This window comes from Mustela erminea, chromosome 2, assembly GCF_009829155.1.
Source record: "Mustela erminea isolate mMusErm1 chromosome 2, mMusErm1.Pri, whole genome shotgun sequence".
Lineage (NCBI taxonomy): Eukaryota > Metazoa > Chordata > Mammalia > Carnivora > Mustelidae > Mustela > Mustela erminea.
In genome coordinates, this window is record NC_045615.1 from 138,541,346 (window position 1) to 138,555,441 (window position 14,096).

Below are 14,096 nucleotides of genomic sequence, written 5' to 3' on the forward strand. Positions count from 1 at the left end.
GATTCCAGGTCTCTGGGATCATGACCTGAGCCGAAGGCAGACACTTAACCGACTGAGCCACCCAGGCCTCCCTCCCCACCACCCCCCGCCTTGTTCTCTCTAAACCATTCCCGATCTAGCCTGCCTGAAATCATCTCTCCCACCAACTAGCTTCTCAGCATGTTCTGCTTTGTATTGTAGTTTCATGTCTCACCCTCCCTTCTGAAATAAGCTCCTTGAAGCCAGGTACCATTTCTTAACTTGCTAAAAGACTGTGAAAAGCGGAGGGTAAATTTACATGTAACTGACTCCCCCATCCCTTTTTTTAAAATCCTAGATGGCGACTGCTGTAAACCAGAGGGAAAAAAGCCTGGAGAGGCAGCCAAGGGCGCAGCCTCCCGGCCTGCCTGGTGGTTGGCAGGGGCTGCCTTTGGCAGTCTCGTGTTCCTCACCCACTGGATTTTTGGAGAGGTCTCGCTTGTTTCCAGATGGGCAGTGAGTGGACACCCCCACCCAGGGCCAGATCCTAACCCGTTTGGGTGAGTCTCCGTTTGGCTGCGATCAAGAAATTGGCTATTATAGTTGAAGGAGGAAATACTTCTTCTGTGGAGCTGCTAGATCTGTGCCAGCCAGGTGATCACATCCCACTCTCCCGACCCAGCAGAAACATTGCCTGACATTACTGCCTACTGCAGGGAAGGAGCCAGAAGGGTGTTTGCCCTGTGCGGAAAGATGGCTAAAAAGCTGAGGATGGAGGGCTGAGGGGTGTGCACGCTGGGTAAGAGGTTCTGGAAGCTCTTGCTTGGGGACTCTGAGGAATCCCTGCATGGAGGAGCATATCAGGGGCAGGGGAGGTATGGCATTCCCTGCCTGTCTCCTCCACACCCCTCATTTGGCATTTGGTGGGACAAGACCACAGTGCCCTGCTGAGAGAGAGCAGGCTGGCAGTCTGGGCACTGATCTGTGTTCTCTGGGAAGGGGGGAAGCCCCGGAGACTCTCTGCATCCTCTGGTTCCTGCTCCAACCACGGGGCACCTGGGGAGGCCACGGATCTTGATTTAAAGTGTTGGTTCATGTACTTGGCCCTCATTGATCCTTTCTCTCATCTTTGGCATACCTGTTTTCTCCTGGGTTCAGGCCCAGCGTTTCACGTAAAAAGATTGCCCAGCCTTTCACGTAAAAAGATTGGAGGATCCTTTAAAGCATCAGCCTCAGATAATTGTTTGAGCTCGGGTCTCGGTCTCAGGGGCCTGGGTTCGAAAGTCTGCAGCGGGCTCTGAGCTCAGCACAGGGTCTGCAGGGCCCTCTCCCTCCTCCTCGATCTTCTCCGTCTCGTGATGCTCTCTCTATCAAATAAATACACAAAATCTTTAAAAATACCATAAAATGTCACATGGCCAATATGGACTCGAATTTAACAGTCTGAGAAGACTCAGTTGCTGAGTTTCACCTTGACCATGAAAGATCAAAGATACCATGCATCTCAAGTCTGGGCGCTATTACTTCTGGGTTCCAAATGGATCTTATGTTGGTTTTCACTGGGCTCTCAGCACCTCAGTGACTTTTTTTCACCCTCATATTGTCTCTCGGATGTACCTAGAAGCCGGAGGTGAATTTCCCTTTTATATTTGGGACAATGAAATATTCACGAAGGCAGGTGCCCCCTAACATGTCCTTTTCTTACAGAGGCGCAGTTCTGCTGGGCTTGGCGAGTGGACTGACGCTCTCAGAGTGTCCGTGGTTTCCCAGCTCCGGGTTAATCTGGTGGGCCACAGGTACGTGGAGTTTGCCTGTAGATGTGTCAGGCATTTCGCTCTGGCTGATGATTTCTGTGCAGGCGTGTGTACCCGGAGTGGAAGCCGATGGCCAAGGCGGCCATACCATTCTGTGCTGTTGCCAAGCGGGGCTGTGGTCACCAGCTGCTGCCCCTGTGACCCACATGTCACCACGGGGCCCAGTGCCTGCTGGCCGCAGGTTCCTGCTTCCTCCTACTTCATTGCCTCCGTCCTCCTGTAGCTCCCTACTGCTACCTGACGACGCCTCCGTACCCTGCCCCATCTCCCGAACAAGCCACGGGTGTTGGCAACAGCATTCCCACGGGGCTGAGGAGATGGTGCTCGGACGTCACCACGCTGCCAGCCCTCTTGTCCTCTCCAAGCGTCCCTGCTTCTCTGGTTTTCAGGAACACCCTCCTTAGCTCTCACCCCTCTCCAGGTCCACGTTTGCTCTTTCGAAGGCTGGGACCCTCTCCTCCCCATCACCCCCAGTAGGATTACAGAATACTGATGGAGACCATCCTATCTGAGGAGCAACTACTTAATTTTTATGACTCTATTTTATTTCTGTGACTGAATCATGCCACCCTCTCCCTTCCTGTTAAAAGGCAGAAGCAGTTAGAATCAGCTTTAGTGTTGAATAAACAGCTCCCCACTCCATGACAGAGAAACCAGCATCTCTGGTTTCTGTGAGGAGAGCGGCCCCCATACGTGTTCATTAACCAGGCAATCCCGAGTGTTCCCGGATGCCGTGGTGGGTTCGAGACTGTGTAGCGGTGTCAGAAGATGCGGGTTGGCTAGCCTTTCTTCACACCCCGAGGGCCATCACTCTCGCATGGAGACATACGTGGAGTCCACACAGATGGCTCCATTCGCGAGCTTAGCTGGGTCCCCATCCTCCTGGAGCTATAGGAGCAAAGCCTGGCAGGCAGGTTGAGCTATTTCTACTTGCAGGAAATGCGTATTTTCTGGTAGACATTCTATATGGGGTCTGTGGGTGGGTGTAGGAGTAGAACACAGAAGTCCCTCCCTTCTCATCAGAGAGATGCCTCATAGGATTCCTCAAGAAAAAGGCTGGAGACTTTCGTAAATGCCGAATCCGTAGGGAGCATGTACAGCCTCTTCGTCTACACACCATCGTGGAAAGGGACGCGAGGCCCACTGGAAGTTTCTTCAGCACGGATCTCGTGCCTTTTTCACATGGGATATAAGCAACATGCTTCCTGGGCAGGGAATTGGCAGTTTCATTTAAAACATGGGAGAACGGAGGTCCCCAGAAATATATAAACTGTTCATTAAAGGACAGAAAAATCGTGAACCTCTAGTGATATGCTGATACTTATATCCCCAGAGAAGTAGAGTCAGACCTACTCTAGTTTTGCTGTCTCCCTAAAGTATTAAATGATAGTTTAAAAAGACCTCAGGGGCAAGCAGATTTGAGGCTTCTAAGGGGCTCTTTGCAGTAAAGAGAAAAGTGGGGCCACAATTCATGGGCTTCAGCTCTGCCTCCACTCACCTGAAATAAGTTGGAACTCACACAATTATCTAGAAATGGTGCCCCTTTTTCACTGTGACCCACCTCTGGAAACTGTCTCATAAAGCAGACTGTAGAAAAATAAATCTTGTTTTTTTCATTGTACAGTTAAAATTTGCAATTCAGTGGGTCTCAGCATGAAATAAATGACGGTAGTGACCAATAGAATTTTATAAATGCAAAGATACAGGAGCTTTAAATCTTTGTGGCAAATAAATTATTAAAATCAAAGTCCTATTAAAAGAAAAAAAAAACAGGTGTACCATATGCATGGAGAGGAGCCCAATGTATTATATACAGTGGTCCTATGATTTTATTGTATGGAAAATTTGATCTATTGAAAACTAGCACATTAGTTATTATAAATATTATTGAATATTCGGTTACTCTTAATTCTGCTTGGTAGCTTAGATATAAAGATTTGGAGGCGATTACTCGGTCTCAAACACAAAACAGCTAAGATATAGAGTTAAATGAAAAAGGCAGAGTGATTAACGGTGTGTGTCAAATGCCGCCACTGGTATGAAAAAGGGACGGAAATGCACACACACGCATATATTTTTTTTATCCATCAGCAGATCTCTGGAAATCCAGAGGCAGTGGAAATCCAGAGACAAAGACAGTGCTAACAATGGTTTCCTCCACTGGGGGGGGTCTAGTGGGTGACGGGGCCAGAGAGACTCCTCGTCACCTTTTGGAATTTTGGATTTTGAATTTATAACCTATTTAAAAAATACAAGTGTAGTGGATTTAAAGATAGGCAGCCCATTTAAAAATAGAAATTAAAAATAAAAGCAGTGACAGTCAAGGGAATTTGAAAAGATATTTTCTTCCCCTCCAGATAATTCTTTGTGGTAAGACAGAAACAACAGTCATTAGAATGTCTTTCATTTAGGGTATCAACTCAGGATTCATTCTTAGAAAAAAAAAGAAAGAAAAAACAACAGCCCTTGTAAACTGGTAAATAGGAAAAATTCGCTCACACTAATCATCAGAAAAGCAAAACTCACAATGTGATACTGTTTTCATCATTAATTTGGTAAAGATTTTTGGAAAGAGATAATTTCGGCAGTGTTCACAAGGTGAGACTTTTGGCAAGGTTTCTGGAGGAAAGAAGATTGCTAGAGCCTCTCATAAGCCGTTGACTATAAATAATGACTCTTTAAAATGCTTTCATCTCTTGACATGGTACTTGTAGTCTCTTTTTTAAAGAGTATTTTAAGGAGATGATAAAAAATGGAGTAAGAGATTAGTTGACAAAAAAAGATGTTCCTCGCAGTTTTGGAAGCTTTGTAAATGGCCAACAGTAGGAAAATGGTGTCTTATCCTGTGGGGTATTTGCCCAGAGTATAGTATATATACAGTATATATACACAAAAATGTTTAAAAAAATGTTATGAGAAAATGTAAAATATCATCCTCAACATGTGGTATGATTCCATTAACATAAAAATACTTTTATATATACATAGAACAAGACTTAAGGGAAAAATACATAGGAGCATTGGCTGTGATTGGCTTGGTCTTAAGGCAATTCTTAACTGCTTTAAAGTTCTGTATTCTAAAAAAAATTTTACAGTATATAGTCATTACATTTGTTGATTTCAAAATAAAATAATATTTTGGTTACTAAAATAACCATTGTCAGACGTACGTATTACAAGGTCTTGCTGTGGAGTTAACGTCTGTGGGTTGGAGAGGGCTCTGGGATCTGGTTCTCGCGTTCATCGGGGTGATGTTCTTTTTGAAGTGGGGGTGGGGAGGGAAAGGCAGTCCCACGGCATTGCCCGGCAGTTTATAAGTGGGACTCTCGGATGGATGAGCCACGGGGTGGGGGTTGGGGGGCGTGTCCTGGCGGGAGCCACTTCCTGCTCCCCACTCCTTTTCTGGAGTTTTTGCCCCAGCAGTGACTGGGGCATTGTGCTAGAGACATCCTGGAAGGATGGGTCACGGTTATACACCGACGGAACCGTCTGTAGAATGTCACATTCGACGGAAAGGTGTTACCCTGAGGGATTCCCAGTGGGCTACGGTAAGACCCTGACCTGCTGTCTCAGAACTGATCTCACGGGAACTGGGAGAAATGTTAGGCGGTCAGGTCGGGCTCAGCAAACTAGCAGACATTTATGAATTACCTGCAGCGGACCCAGCAGATGGCATTGCCCTCAACACCGACTGGGCTGTCTGGTGGTGAATGAACCTATAGCAGAGTTGCTAATGCCTTGACCCTCTCACCCCATCTCGGTCACATCTTCTTTGGGGCACGTGTGCTTGGGAAAGCCCACTTACATATTGCAGGGCAAGCGGCGGCATTTAAGCTGATGGGAAGTCCGTTAGAAAGTTCCTTCACAAAAACATCCTAGAAACCGCGCTGACTTGCCATGTTTCCTCATGTCCTGGATCTGGCTGGCTAAATTAAATGAACATATTTTTGGTATTACAGATTATTTCAGGGTGTTTGTTTGTTTTGCTATTAGGATCGTAGCACAACCTAAAAATGCCTTTTTCTCTCCTCCTACACCTCCTGAAGAAATAGCTCTGGACTGAGAATTACTAGACTCACCTTCTGCCTCCAGGTTTGCAAGGAATGAGCCGTGTGACCTTGAGGGAATCACGTAACTGTGTGAGACCTCTCTTGCTTGTCAGTCTGCCGGCTGGACCTGAATGCCCTTGAGGTCCCTTAGGGATCTGAACAGCTGTGTATCAGTCATCCTATAACCCCATTCCTCTTTTCTTTCTTTCTTTCTGTTTTTTTTTTTTTTTTTTTTTTAGAAAATGGAAGAGAATCTTCTGCCTTTTTGACTGATTCTTTTCCTCTCTCTGTCACCAACAGGAGCAGCGTCAGCTGCGGGCCTCCTATACCTGCCCACGGGGGCAGCCGCTGTTTCTGGCTGTGTGCTGGCCGTCTTCACAGCGTCTGTGTGGCCTCACGTGCTTGGACACCTTCTTAGCTCAGGGGCGAGCCCTGGGAAAGCCATGACCACTGCCATGATATTTTATCTTCTAGAGATATTTTTCTGTGCGTGGTGCACGGCTTTTAAATTTGTCCCAGGAGGTGTCTATGCTAGAGAGAGATCTGATGTGCTTTTGGGTGAGTATATCTGAAAGGTCTGGATTAGAGTAACTACTTGAAAATACCCTTCAGGCTGACTAGGATTTAGCATTTTATGTGCCTGGTGGAGCTAACTAGGATGATCTTACCTTTTTTTTTTTTTTTTTTAAATTCAAATAGAGTCTCTTGATAAAAATAAAACAACTGGAAGAATGTGTAAATTGCTACTTAAAAGATTTAATTCATCAGTGAGTTTCAGTAATACTTTTTTTTTAACTATTTGACTTTTTTTCTTTTTTTTTTTTTTTAATTAACACATAATATATTGTTTGCTTCAGGGGTACGGGTCTGTGATTCATCAGTCTTACACAATTCACAGCACTCAACATAGCACATACCCTCCCTCATGTCCATCACCCATCCCTCCCCCCACACCCCTCACCGACCCTCAGTTTGTTTCCTGAGATTAAGAGTCTCTATGGTTTGTCTCTCTCCCCAGTCCCCTCTTGTTTTCAGTAATACTTTTTTTTTTTTTAAGATTTTATTTATTTATTTGACAGACAGAGACCACAAGTAGGCAGAGAGGCAGGTAGAGAGAGAGAGGAGGAAGCAGGCTCCCCGCTGAGCAGAGAGCCAGATGTGGGGCTCGATCCCAGGACCCTGGAATCATGACCTGAGCCGAAGGCATAGGCTTAACCCACTGAGCCACCCAGGAGCCCCTCAGTAATACTTATTATGGCAAAGGTCTTTTAACCAAATTTAATCCATAGTAGAGTATAAAGAAATACTATGTAACAGTTGTATTACAAGCTATGTCAGGAAAAGGTAGGATCGTGGTGTGCTCCTTGCTCTTTTGGTGTTGGCTCATAAATATAAAAGGAATTGTGATTATTTTTTGTGGCTCCCCAGAATCTTATCCGTGATTTTTTTTTTTTTTTAAGGATTCTATTTATTTATTTGACAGAGAGCACAAGCAGGGGGAACAGCAGGCAGAGGGAGATGCAGACTCCCTGCCAAGCAGGGAGCCCAATGTAGGACTCGATCCCAGGACTCTGGGATCATGACCTGAGCCGAAGGCAGAGGCTTAACCAACTGAGTCACCCAGGTTTCCTATCTATGGTTTTTATTTACCATATTTTTTTCCCAATAAAATATAGCTTACATGCATGAATCTTAGTATGAATGGTAAATTCCCAAATCATCGAATACATATTTTCCATTTCAGTGGTTAAAAACTATGTACCAAAATGGAAATTTCATAAACTTAGCTCAGTTGACTATTTCAAAAATCGCCTTCCGGCAAGGATGAAAGTACTGACGGATACAGACATATACAAATCAAATGTCGCCTGTCATTTTAGTTTGAGTAAAACATGTCAAATGCTTCCAGGATAAAAATTGTGAAAAACTGAGGAGACAGAACATGTCCGTAGGGGATTCAGTCCTTGTTGGTTAACCAATGCGTTTTCCCATTTGCTCATTTACTCATTAAAAAAATTACTGGCTCCTGCCTGTGCCAGGCACGGTGCCAGGCACCAGGGATGGAAGGGACACAGAGTCTGTGCTGTCAGCGCAGTGGGGACACCACCATACAGAAAAGCAGACAAAACGGAATTACAGTTGGGGTGAGTGCTACAATTCCACCTGTAGTTCCCCCTTGGGCCCTCGGTATTTTTCCAACAACTGTACATTTTCACATAAACTTCTCTACATCCTGAGCTAGGCATCTGGCAGGAAAGGCTGACTTGGAAGCTTTTTTTTCTTTGAATTATATGAAATGTGTAAAAACAACTGAGAATTTGCTATTTCTGGTAAACACCCGTGCTCTCATCCACTTAGAGACATGCATTGCTGCATTTCCTCTGCAGTAATCTTGGCTTTGCAAACTGTGTATTTCTTCTGGTTTCTTTCAGGTGTGTGTACTCTGTCCTGCTCTGTCTTCTTGTCCAATGCCCTGCTTTTTTTCTCACTCCAGCTTGCTTAGGGGTCTGCCATGTGGAGAAAACGAACAACAGTAAGAGCCATCCTAAGCCTAAGTTCATTTCTTTGGAATGTTATGAATGACATGCTTTTTCAGTTTTCTTCTCACTGTTTATGGGACTGCAGAAATGGCTTTATTATAGCTGCATACAAAGAAACTTTTTTTTTTTTTTTAGTAAGAGTGACATATCGATAAGGCCACAAAAACTAAGGCAGGTTGGTAATGTTCAGCACAGCTTTTTTTTTTTTTTAAAGATTATATTTTATTTATTTGACACAGAGAGAGAGAGAGAGAGAGAGAGAGATCACAAGTAGGCAAAGAGAGGAGAAGCAGGCTCCCTGCTGAGCAGGGAGCCTGATGCGGGACTCGATCCCAGGAGCCTGAGATCATGACCTGAGCCAAAGGCTGAGGCTTAACCCACTGAGCCACCCACGTGCCCCTAGCGTAGCTTTTAATTGAATTAAAGAGAATCTGTATTAAACTGGAAACTAGTAATACATTTACTGTCAAGCTTACCCTGCCATTTCCTGCAAGTTGCATGTAATTTTTTTTTTTTTTGCCAGTCTTCCACCTAAGTTTAAATTCTATTTGATATTTCCTCATTTAGATATTGTTCAGTCATACCTCTGTTTCCATTCTTATTGTATGACTTGAGAAGGATGTAAACTTTACATACAAATTCCATCGTGATGCATCCAAACGGAGCTCCACTTCCTTGGCTCGCCCTAACGGGCTCAGCGGGGGTTCTCGGATGTCTGCTCCATGAGGACTGACACCCCAGGCCAGAATTACGGTCACAAACACGGCCGGATTCAGAATCTACCTGTCTTCCTCTCGTACTCCTCAGCCTGATGCATTCGAGGTCTCTTCAGTGCTGAAAACTCAGTCCCCCAAAGCAGTTCAAAAGGCTCCTTTCTCCGTACGCCACCCTCCCCTGCAAAATCAGCAGCAAAGCTCGCGATTACCAACCTAATAACGGGAAACCCTCAGGAAATGGAAAGACATTCCTCATCGAGAACAGGCTGGGGTCTTCTCATTTAAAGCAGGGTTCCTAGAGCCCTTGCTCATTTCTTACGATCAATCCCAGTGATCAAAAGCGCTACTAGAATAATTGCTTAGGTACTGAGATAAATGAAGCCGGTTACTGAATTTTCAGGGTACGTCCACTGAAATGCAATCTAGGCTCCTCGAATTTACTACAGGGAGGATTTTTGGCTTAAAATGCAATATGTTCTTGCTTTCTCTTTTAACAGGGACCGTGATGCTAATTATTGGCCTGAATATGCTATTTGGTCCGAAGAAAAGCCTCGACTTTCTTCAAGCCAAAAATAGTCCTAAAGCCCTTTTCAGAAAGAGTGAAAAATACATGAAACTCCGTAAGTTTTGCTTTCTTTCTTTTAAAGCACTCAATTATAACAACATTTTCAAACACGTATGAAATTAAAGAGTATAATGAACCCTCCAGTACCCTTCACCCGGTTCCAAAGATTACTGACATTTTGCCAGTGTTGTCAACAGCTATTTTCTTACTGGTTTTGGCGACATACTTTGAAGCACATCTCAGACAGCCTCTCGTCTCAACCACAAATGCGCTGCATTACTTTTGTTTCACTTCTCATGTAGATAAGATCATTTCACAGGTAGAATTTCCCAAATGCTTTGTTCTTACGAGAACTATTTCTATTTCAGACTATTTCTTTCTTTCTTGTTCTCCTTTTTGGGGGAGCTTAAATATGGTGACATTCAGACTATTGATGAAGTAGAAATTCAGAAGTGAAGTGAGTTTGTGATTTGGTCTAATTTCAAATGAGCTGGATTAAGTAAAAATGTTTATTGCAAGGACAGCGTTGGCAGATAGTGTATTAGGATCCAGCGCACTCCGTAACTACACAGCACCATGCAGGATACGAAGATGTGTAAAAGCAGGTCTCCATCCTCTGTGACTTGATATTTTTATAAAGACGACCAAATATTATAGTGTAAAGAGAAAACAATAAAGCTAAATAAAATTGTAATATATTTCTAAAAGAGATGTTACAAAGCAGCAAAACCATTGTGTAAATACTTTACATATGTTCCATCATAATTTTAAAAGATTATATTACGACGTTAGGGATATTTTAAAAATTTACAGTTTTGTATTGTGTGTTCTTATGTTTTCGGTATGTCTTTCTTTCTTTTCTTTCTTTTTTTTTTTTTAGTATGTCTCTTAAAACTAAGACTTGCTAGGTTTTGTTTGTTTTTAATCCTGACAGTCTTTGTCTTTATTGTTGCCGTTGTTGTTATTAGTAGCAGTAGTAGAATTAAGAACCAGAACTCTCTAGGTCACTCATCAGATTGAGGCATTTGGAACCATTTATTTATGAAGTTGTTTAGACAGTTCTGTGTAATTTTTTTAAAAACAGATTTTATTTCTTAGAATCACTTTTGGTTTGACCAGAAAGTACAGTAATGCCCCAGATACTCTCTGGCCCCACATACAGAAGCCCTTTCTCACTATCAGTAACCCCCCCTCCCTGGGTTGTTTATTAGATTTTTAATTATTACTATTTTTTAAAGATTTGTTTATATTTAGAGCGGAAGGGACAGAGAGAGAGAGAGAAAAAATCTCAAGCAGACTCCGCACTGAGCACAGAGCCTGACGCTGGGCTTGATCTCATGACCCTGAGATCATGACCTGGGCTGAAACCAAGAGTTGGATGCCTAACCGACTGAGCCACCCAGGCACTCCAATTAGTACATTTACTGTAACTGAGGAATGTATACTGACAGTATCACTATCACGCAGAATCTGTGGTTTACTTTAGGGCTCGCTCTTACTGTCGTACTTCCTGTGGGTTTGGACAGACATGTAATGATCTGTAGCCATCATTATAGTGTCATACAGAGTAATTTTACTGCCTTAAAAATGCTCAGTGCTCTGCCTGTCCAACCTTCCCTGCCTCTACCAATGGCAACCACTATCTTTGTCTCTTAGAAAAATGAATAGATTTTATTTTTCAGAGCAGTTTTAGACTTACAGATGTATTGAGTGCAAAGTACGGAGTTCCCTCTCATACACCCCGTCACAACCGCTCCTCCACAGGGACAGCTTTGCTGTCCCCACTTTCCATCATTTTTGACATCTCGCATTAGTGTGGTACGTTTGTTATAACTGATGAACCAGTCTTGATGCATTATTATTAAGTCAAGTCCATGGTTTAGAGTCGAGCTCATCTTTTTGTTGTATGTCCTGTGGGTTTTGACAAACGTCTAGTGGCATCTCTCCACCATTATGGTATCATCATACAGAATATTTCTGCTACTTTAAACATCCCCCGTACTTGACCTGTTCATCCTTCTGTCCTTCCTCCAAACCCTGGCGACTACTGAATCTTTTCACAGTCTCCACTGTTTTGCGTGTTCTGGACCATCAGTCTCGTCTTTCCGCTTGAAAATGTGATCTAGTTTTGTTGTGATTCCTCATGCCTTATTATTTATTTCTGTCATCTTACTTTGCTTTTGCTTTTTCTACTTTCTCTAGGTCTATTTCTTCCTCTTCTTCTTGCTTTCTTTTGCGTTGATTTGGTTTTCTTTTTCTTTTTTTCTTATCCCTCCTTCCTACTCCTCTTTCTAGTTGGAACATTATACCTTCAAGTTCTATTGTTTCAGTAGTTGGGGGTTTTCATTTTTTTCTGTTTTGCTTTTCTTCTCTCAGCGCATGAAAGATACTATTCTGTTATCTGGCTCCAGTTCTTGCCGCTGAGCCGTCAGCTGTCCTGTGATCTCTGCTCCTTTGGAGATCATCTGCCTTTTTTCTCTGGCAGCTCTTAGGGTTTCTCTTTGTTTTGGTGTTCTGGAGTTTCACTGTGATGTATTCGAATGTGATTTCCGCCTTGCCCCATCCATCTCCCCTCTCCCCCCCATCTTGCTTGTTAGTGTTTGGGCTTTCTGAATCTGAAGAATCATGTCTTTTATCGCCTCTGGAAAATTCTCAGTTTTATTTCTGCAAATATTGCCACATTCTCATTCTTTCCCTTCTTCCTTTTTGACTGTAGCTGGATTGTATTGGATCGTTTTACTATTGTCTCTGTGTCCCTTCACCTCTTTCCTAGTTTCCACCTTTTTTTTTTTTTTTAAAGATTTTATCCACTTATTCGACAGAGAGAGATCACAAGTAGGCAGAGAGGCAGGCAGAGAGGGAGAGGAGGAAGCAGGCTCCCTGCTGAGCAGAGAGCCCGATGCAGGGCTCGATCCCAGGACCCTCGGATCATGACCTGAGCTGAAAGCAGAGGCTGAACGACTGAGCCACCCAGGTGCCACTCCACCTTGGTTTTTAAGCTCTCCCTGGCACTAATTCTCTATTCAGCTTTGTCTACTGCTACCTTTCTTGTCCACTGAGTTTCTAATTTCAATGATTCTATTTACTATATAATTTTATTTTTAGAAGCCTGTTTTATTTCTTCACACAATTTCCTAATCGTTAATTTAATCCCTGTTTCTTAGTTGAATACTCTGTTGAATACCCTCTTTTATTTTTTGACACGTTAAGCATGTGTAGTTTGTATTCTGACTCTAAAAGCTGCAATATCTGAAGTATTTGTGAGTTTGATTCTGCAGAGTTTTTTTTCCCCTGCTGGTTTCTGCTCATGGAGACTTGTTTTCTTACGTATTTTTTATTGTATATATTTATGGTTCTTGGAGCATTTTCAGGGAAGATCCCTTAAAACCTGAGCTGCAGAGACGCCTGGGAGGCTCAGTCAGTTAAGCGTCTGCCTTCGGCTCAGGTTATAATCTCAGAGTCCTGGGATCGAGTACTGTGTCGGGCTCCCTGCTCAGCAGTGAGTCTGCTTCTCCTTCTTCCTCTCGTGCTGTGATCTCTCTTGCTCTCACTGTCTCTCAAATAAATAAAATTAAAAAAACAAAAAACAAAAAAACCCGGAACAAATGTGATTTTCAAGTGTGGGCAATGCATACATATCACACATGAAAACTAACCCAGGAATTAGACATTTCTCCTTTGCATAAAATCCTTGACTAATGGACTTAATAACTTCATAAAATTATTATTTTTCACTCAAGGATAATTAACATACAGTGTTGTATTGGTTTCGGGTATACAGGATTCAAGAACTCTATCCATTATTCAGTGCTCAACACACGAGCATTCTTAATCCCCATCACCTATTTCATTCACTGCCCCCCCGCCCAACCTCCCCTCTGGTCTGTTCTTCTATAGTTAAGAGCCTGTTTTTTTGTTTCTCTCTTTTTCCTGTGTTCATTTGTTTTGTTAAATTGCACATATGAGTGAAATCTTATAGTGTTTGTCTTTCTCTTATTTCACTTAGCATTACTCCCTCTACATCCACCCATGTCATTGCAAATGGCGAGATTTCATTCTTTTTCGACTCAGTTATATTCCATTGTGAATAGACATACCACATCTCCTTTATTCATTCATCGATGCAAGCTGGTGCGGCCACTATGGAAAACAGTATGGGGATTCTTCAAAAAATTAAAAAGAGGGGCGCCTGGGTGGCTTAGTCAGTTAAGTGGCTGTCTTTGGCTTGGGTCATGATCCCAGGGTTCTGGGATCAAAGCCCATCCTAGGGCTCCCTATTTTGTGGGGAGCCTAGTTCTCTGTCTCCTACTACCCCTACTTGTGTCCCTCTCTTGCTGTCTCTCTCTCTTTGTCAGATAAATAAAATCTTAAAAAAAAAAAAATTAAAAACAGATCTACCATGTGATCCAGTAATTCCTTCTCTGGGTATTTACTCAAAGAACATGAAAACATGA

At 43.1% G+C, this 14,096-nt stretch overlaps 1 protein-coding gene across 1 annotated transcript in view; it reads left to right on the plus strand.

Moving 5' to 3' along the window:
- The window catches only part of CWH43 (cell wall biogenesis 43 C-terminal homolog), a 54,351-nt gene that overhangs the window by 9,155 nt on the left and 31,100 nt on the right, over positions 1-14,096 (plus strand). The window contains exons 5-8 of the mRNA XM_032334273.1: positions 317-518; positions 1,666-1,754; positions 6,122-6,379; positions 9,575-9,697. Of these exons, the coding sequence (XP_032190164.1) occupies positions 317-518; positions 1,666-1,754; positions 6,122-6,379; positions 9,575-9,697 (672 nt within the window). The remainder of the gene's footprint in view (positions 1-316; positions 519-1,665; positions 1,755-6,121; positions 6,380-9,574; positions 9,698-14,096) is intronic.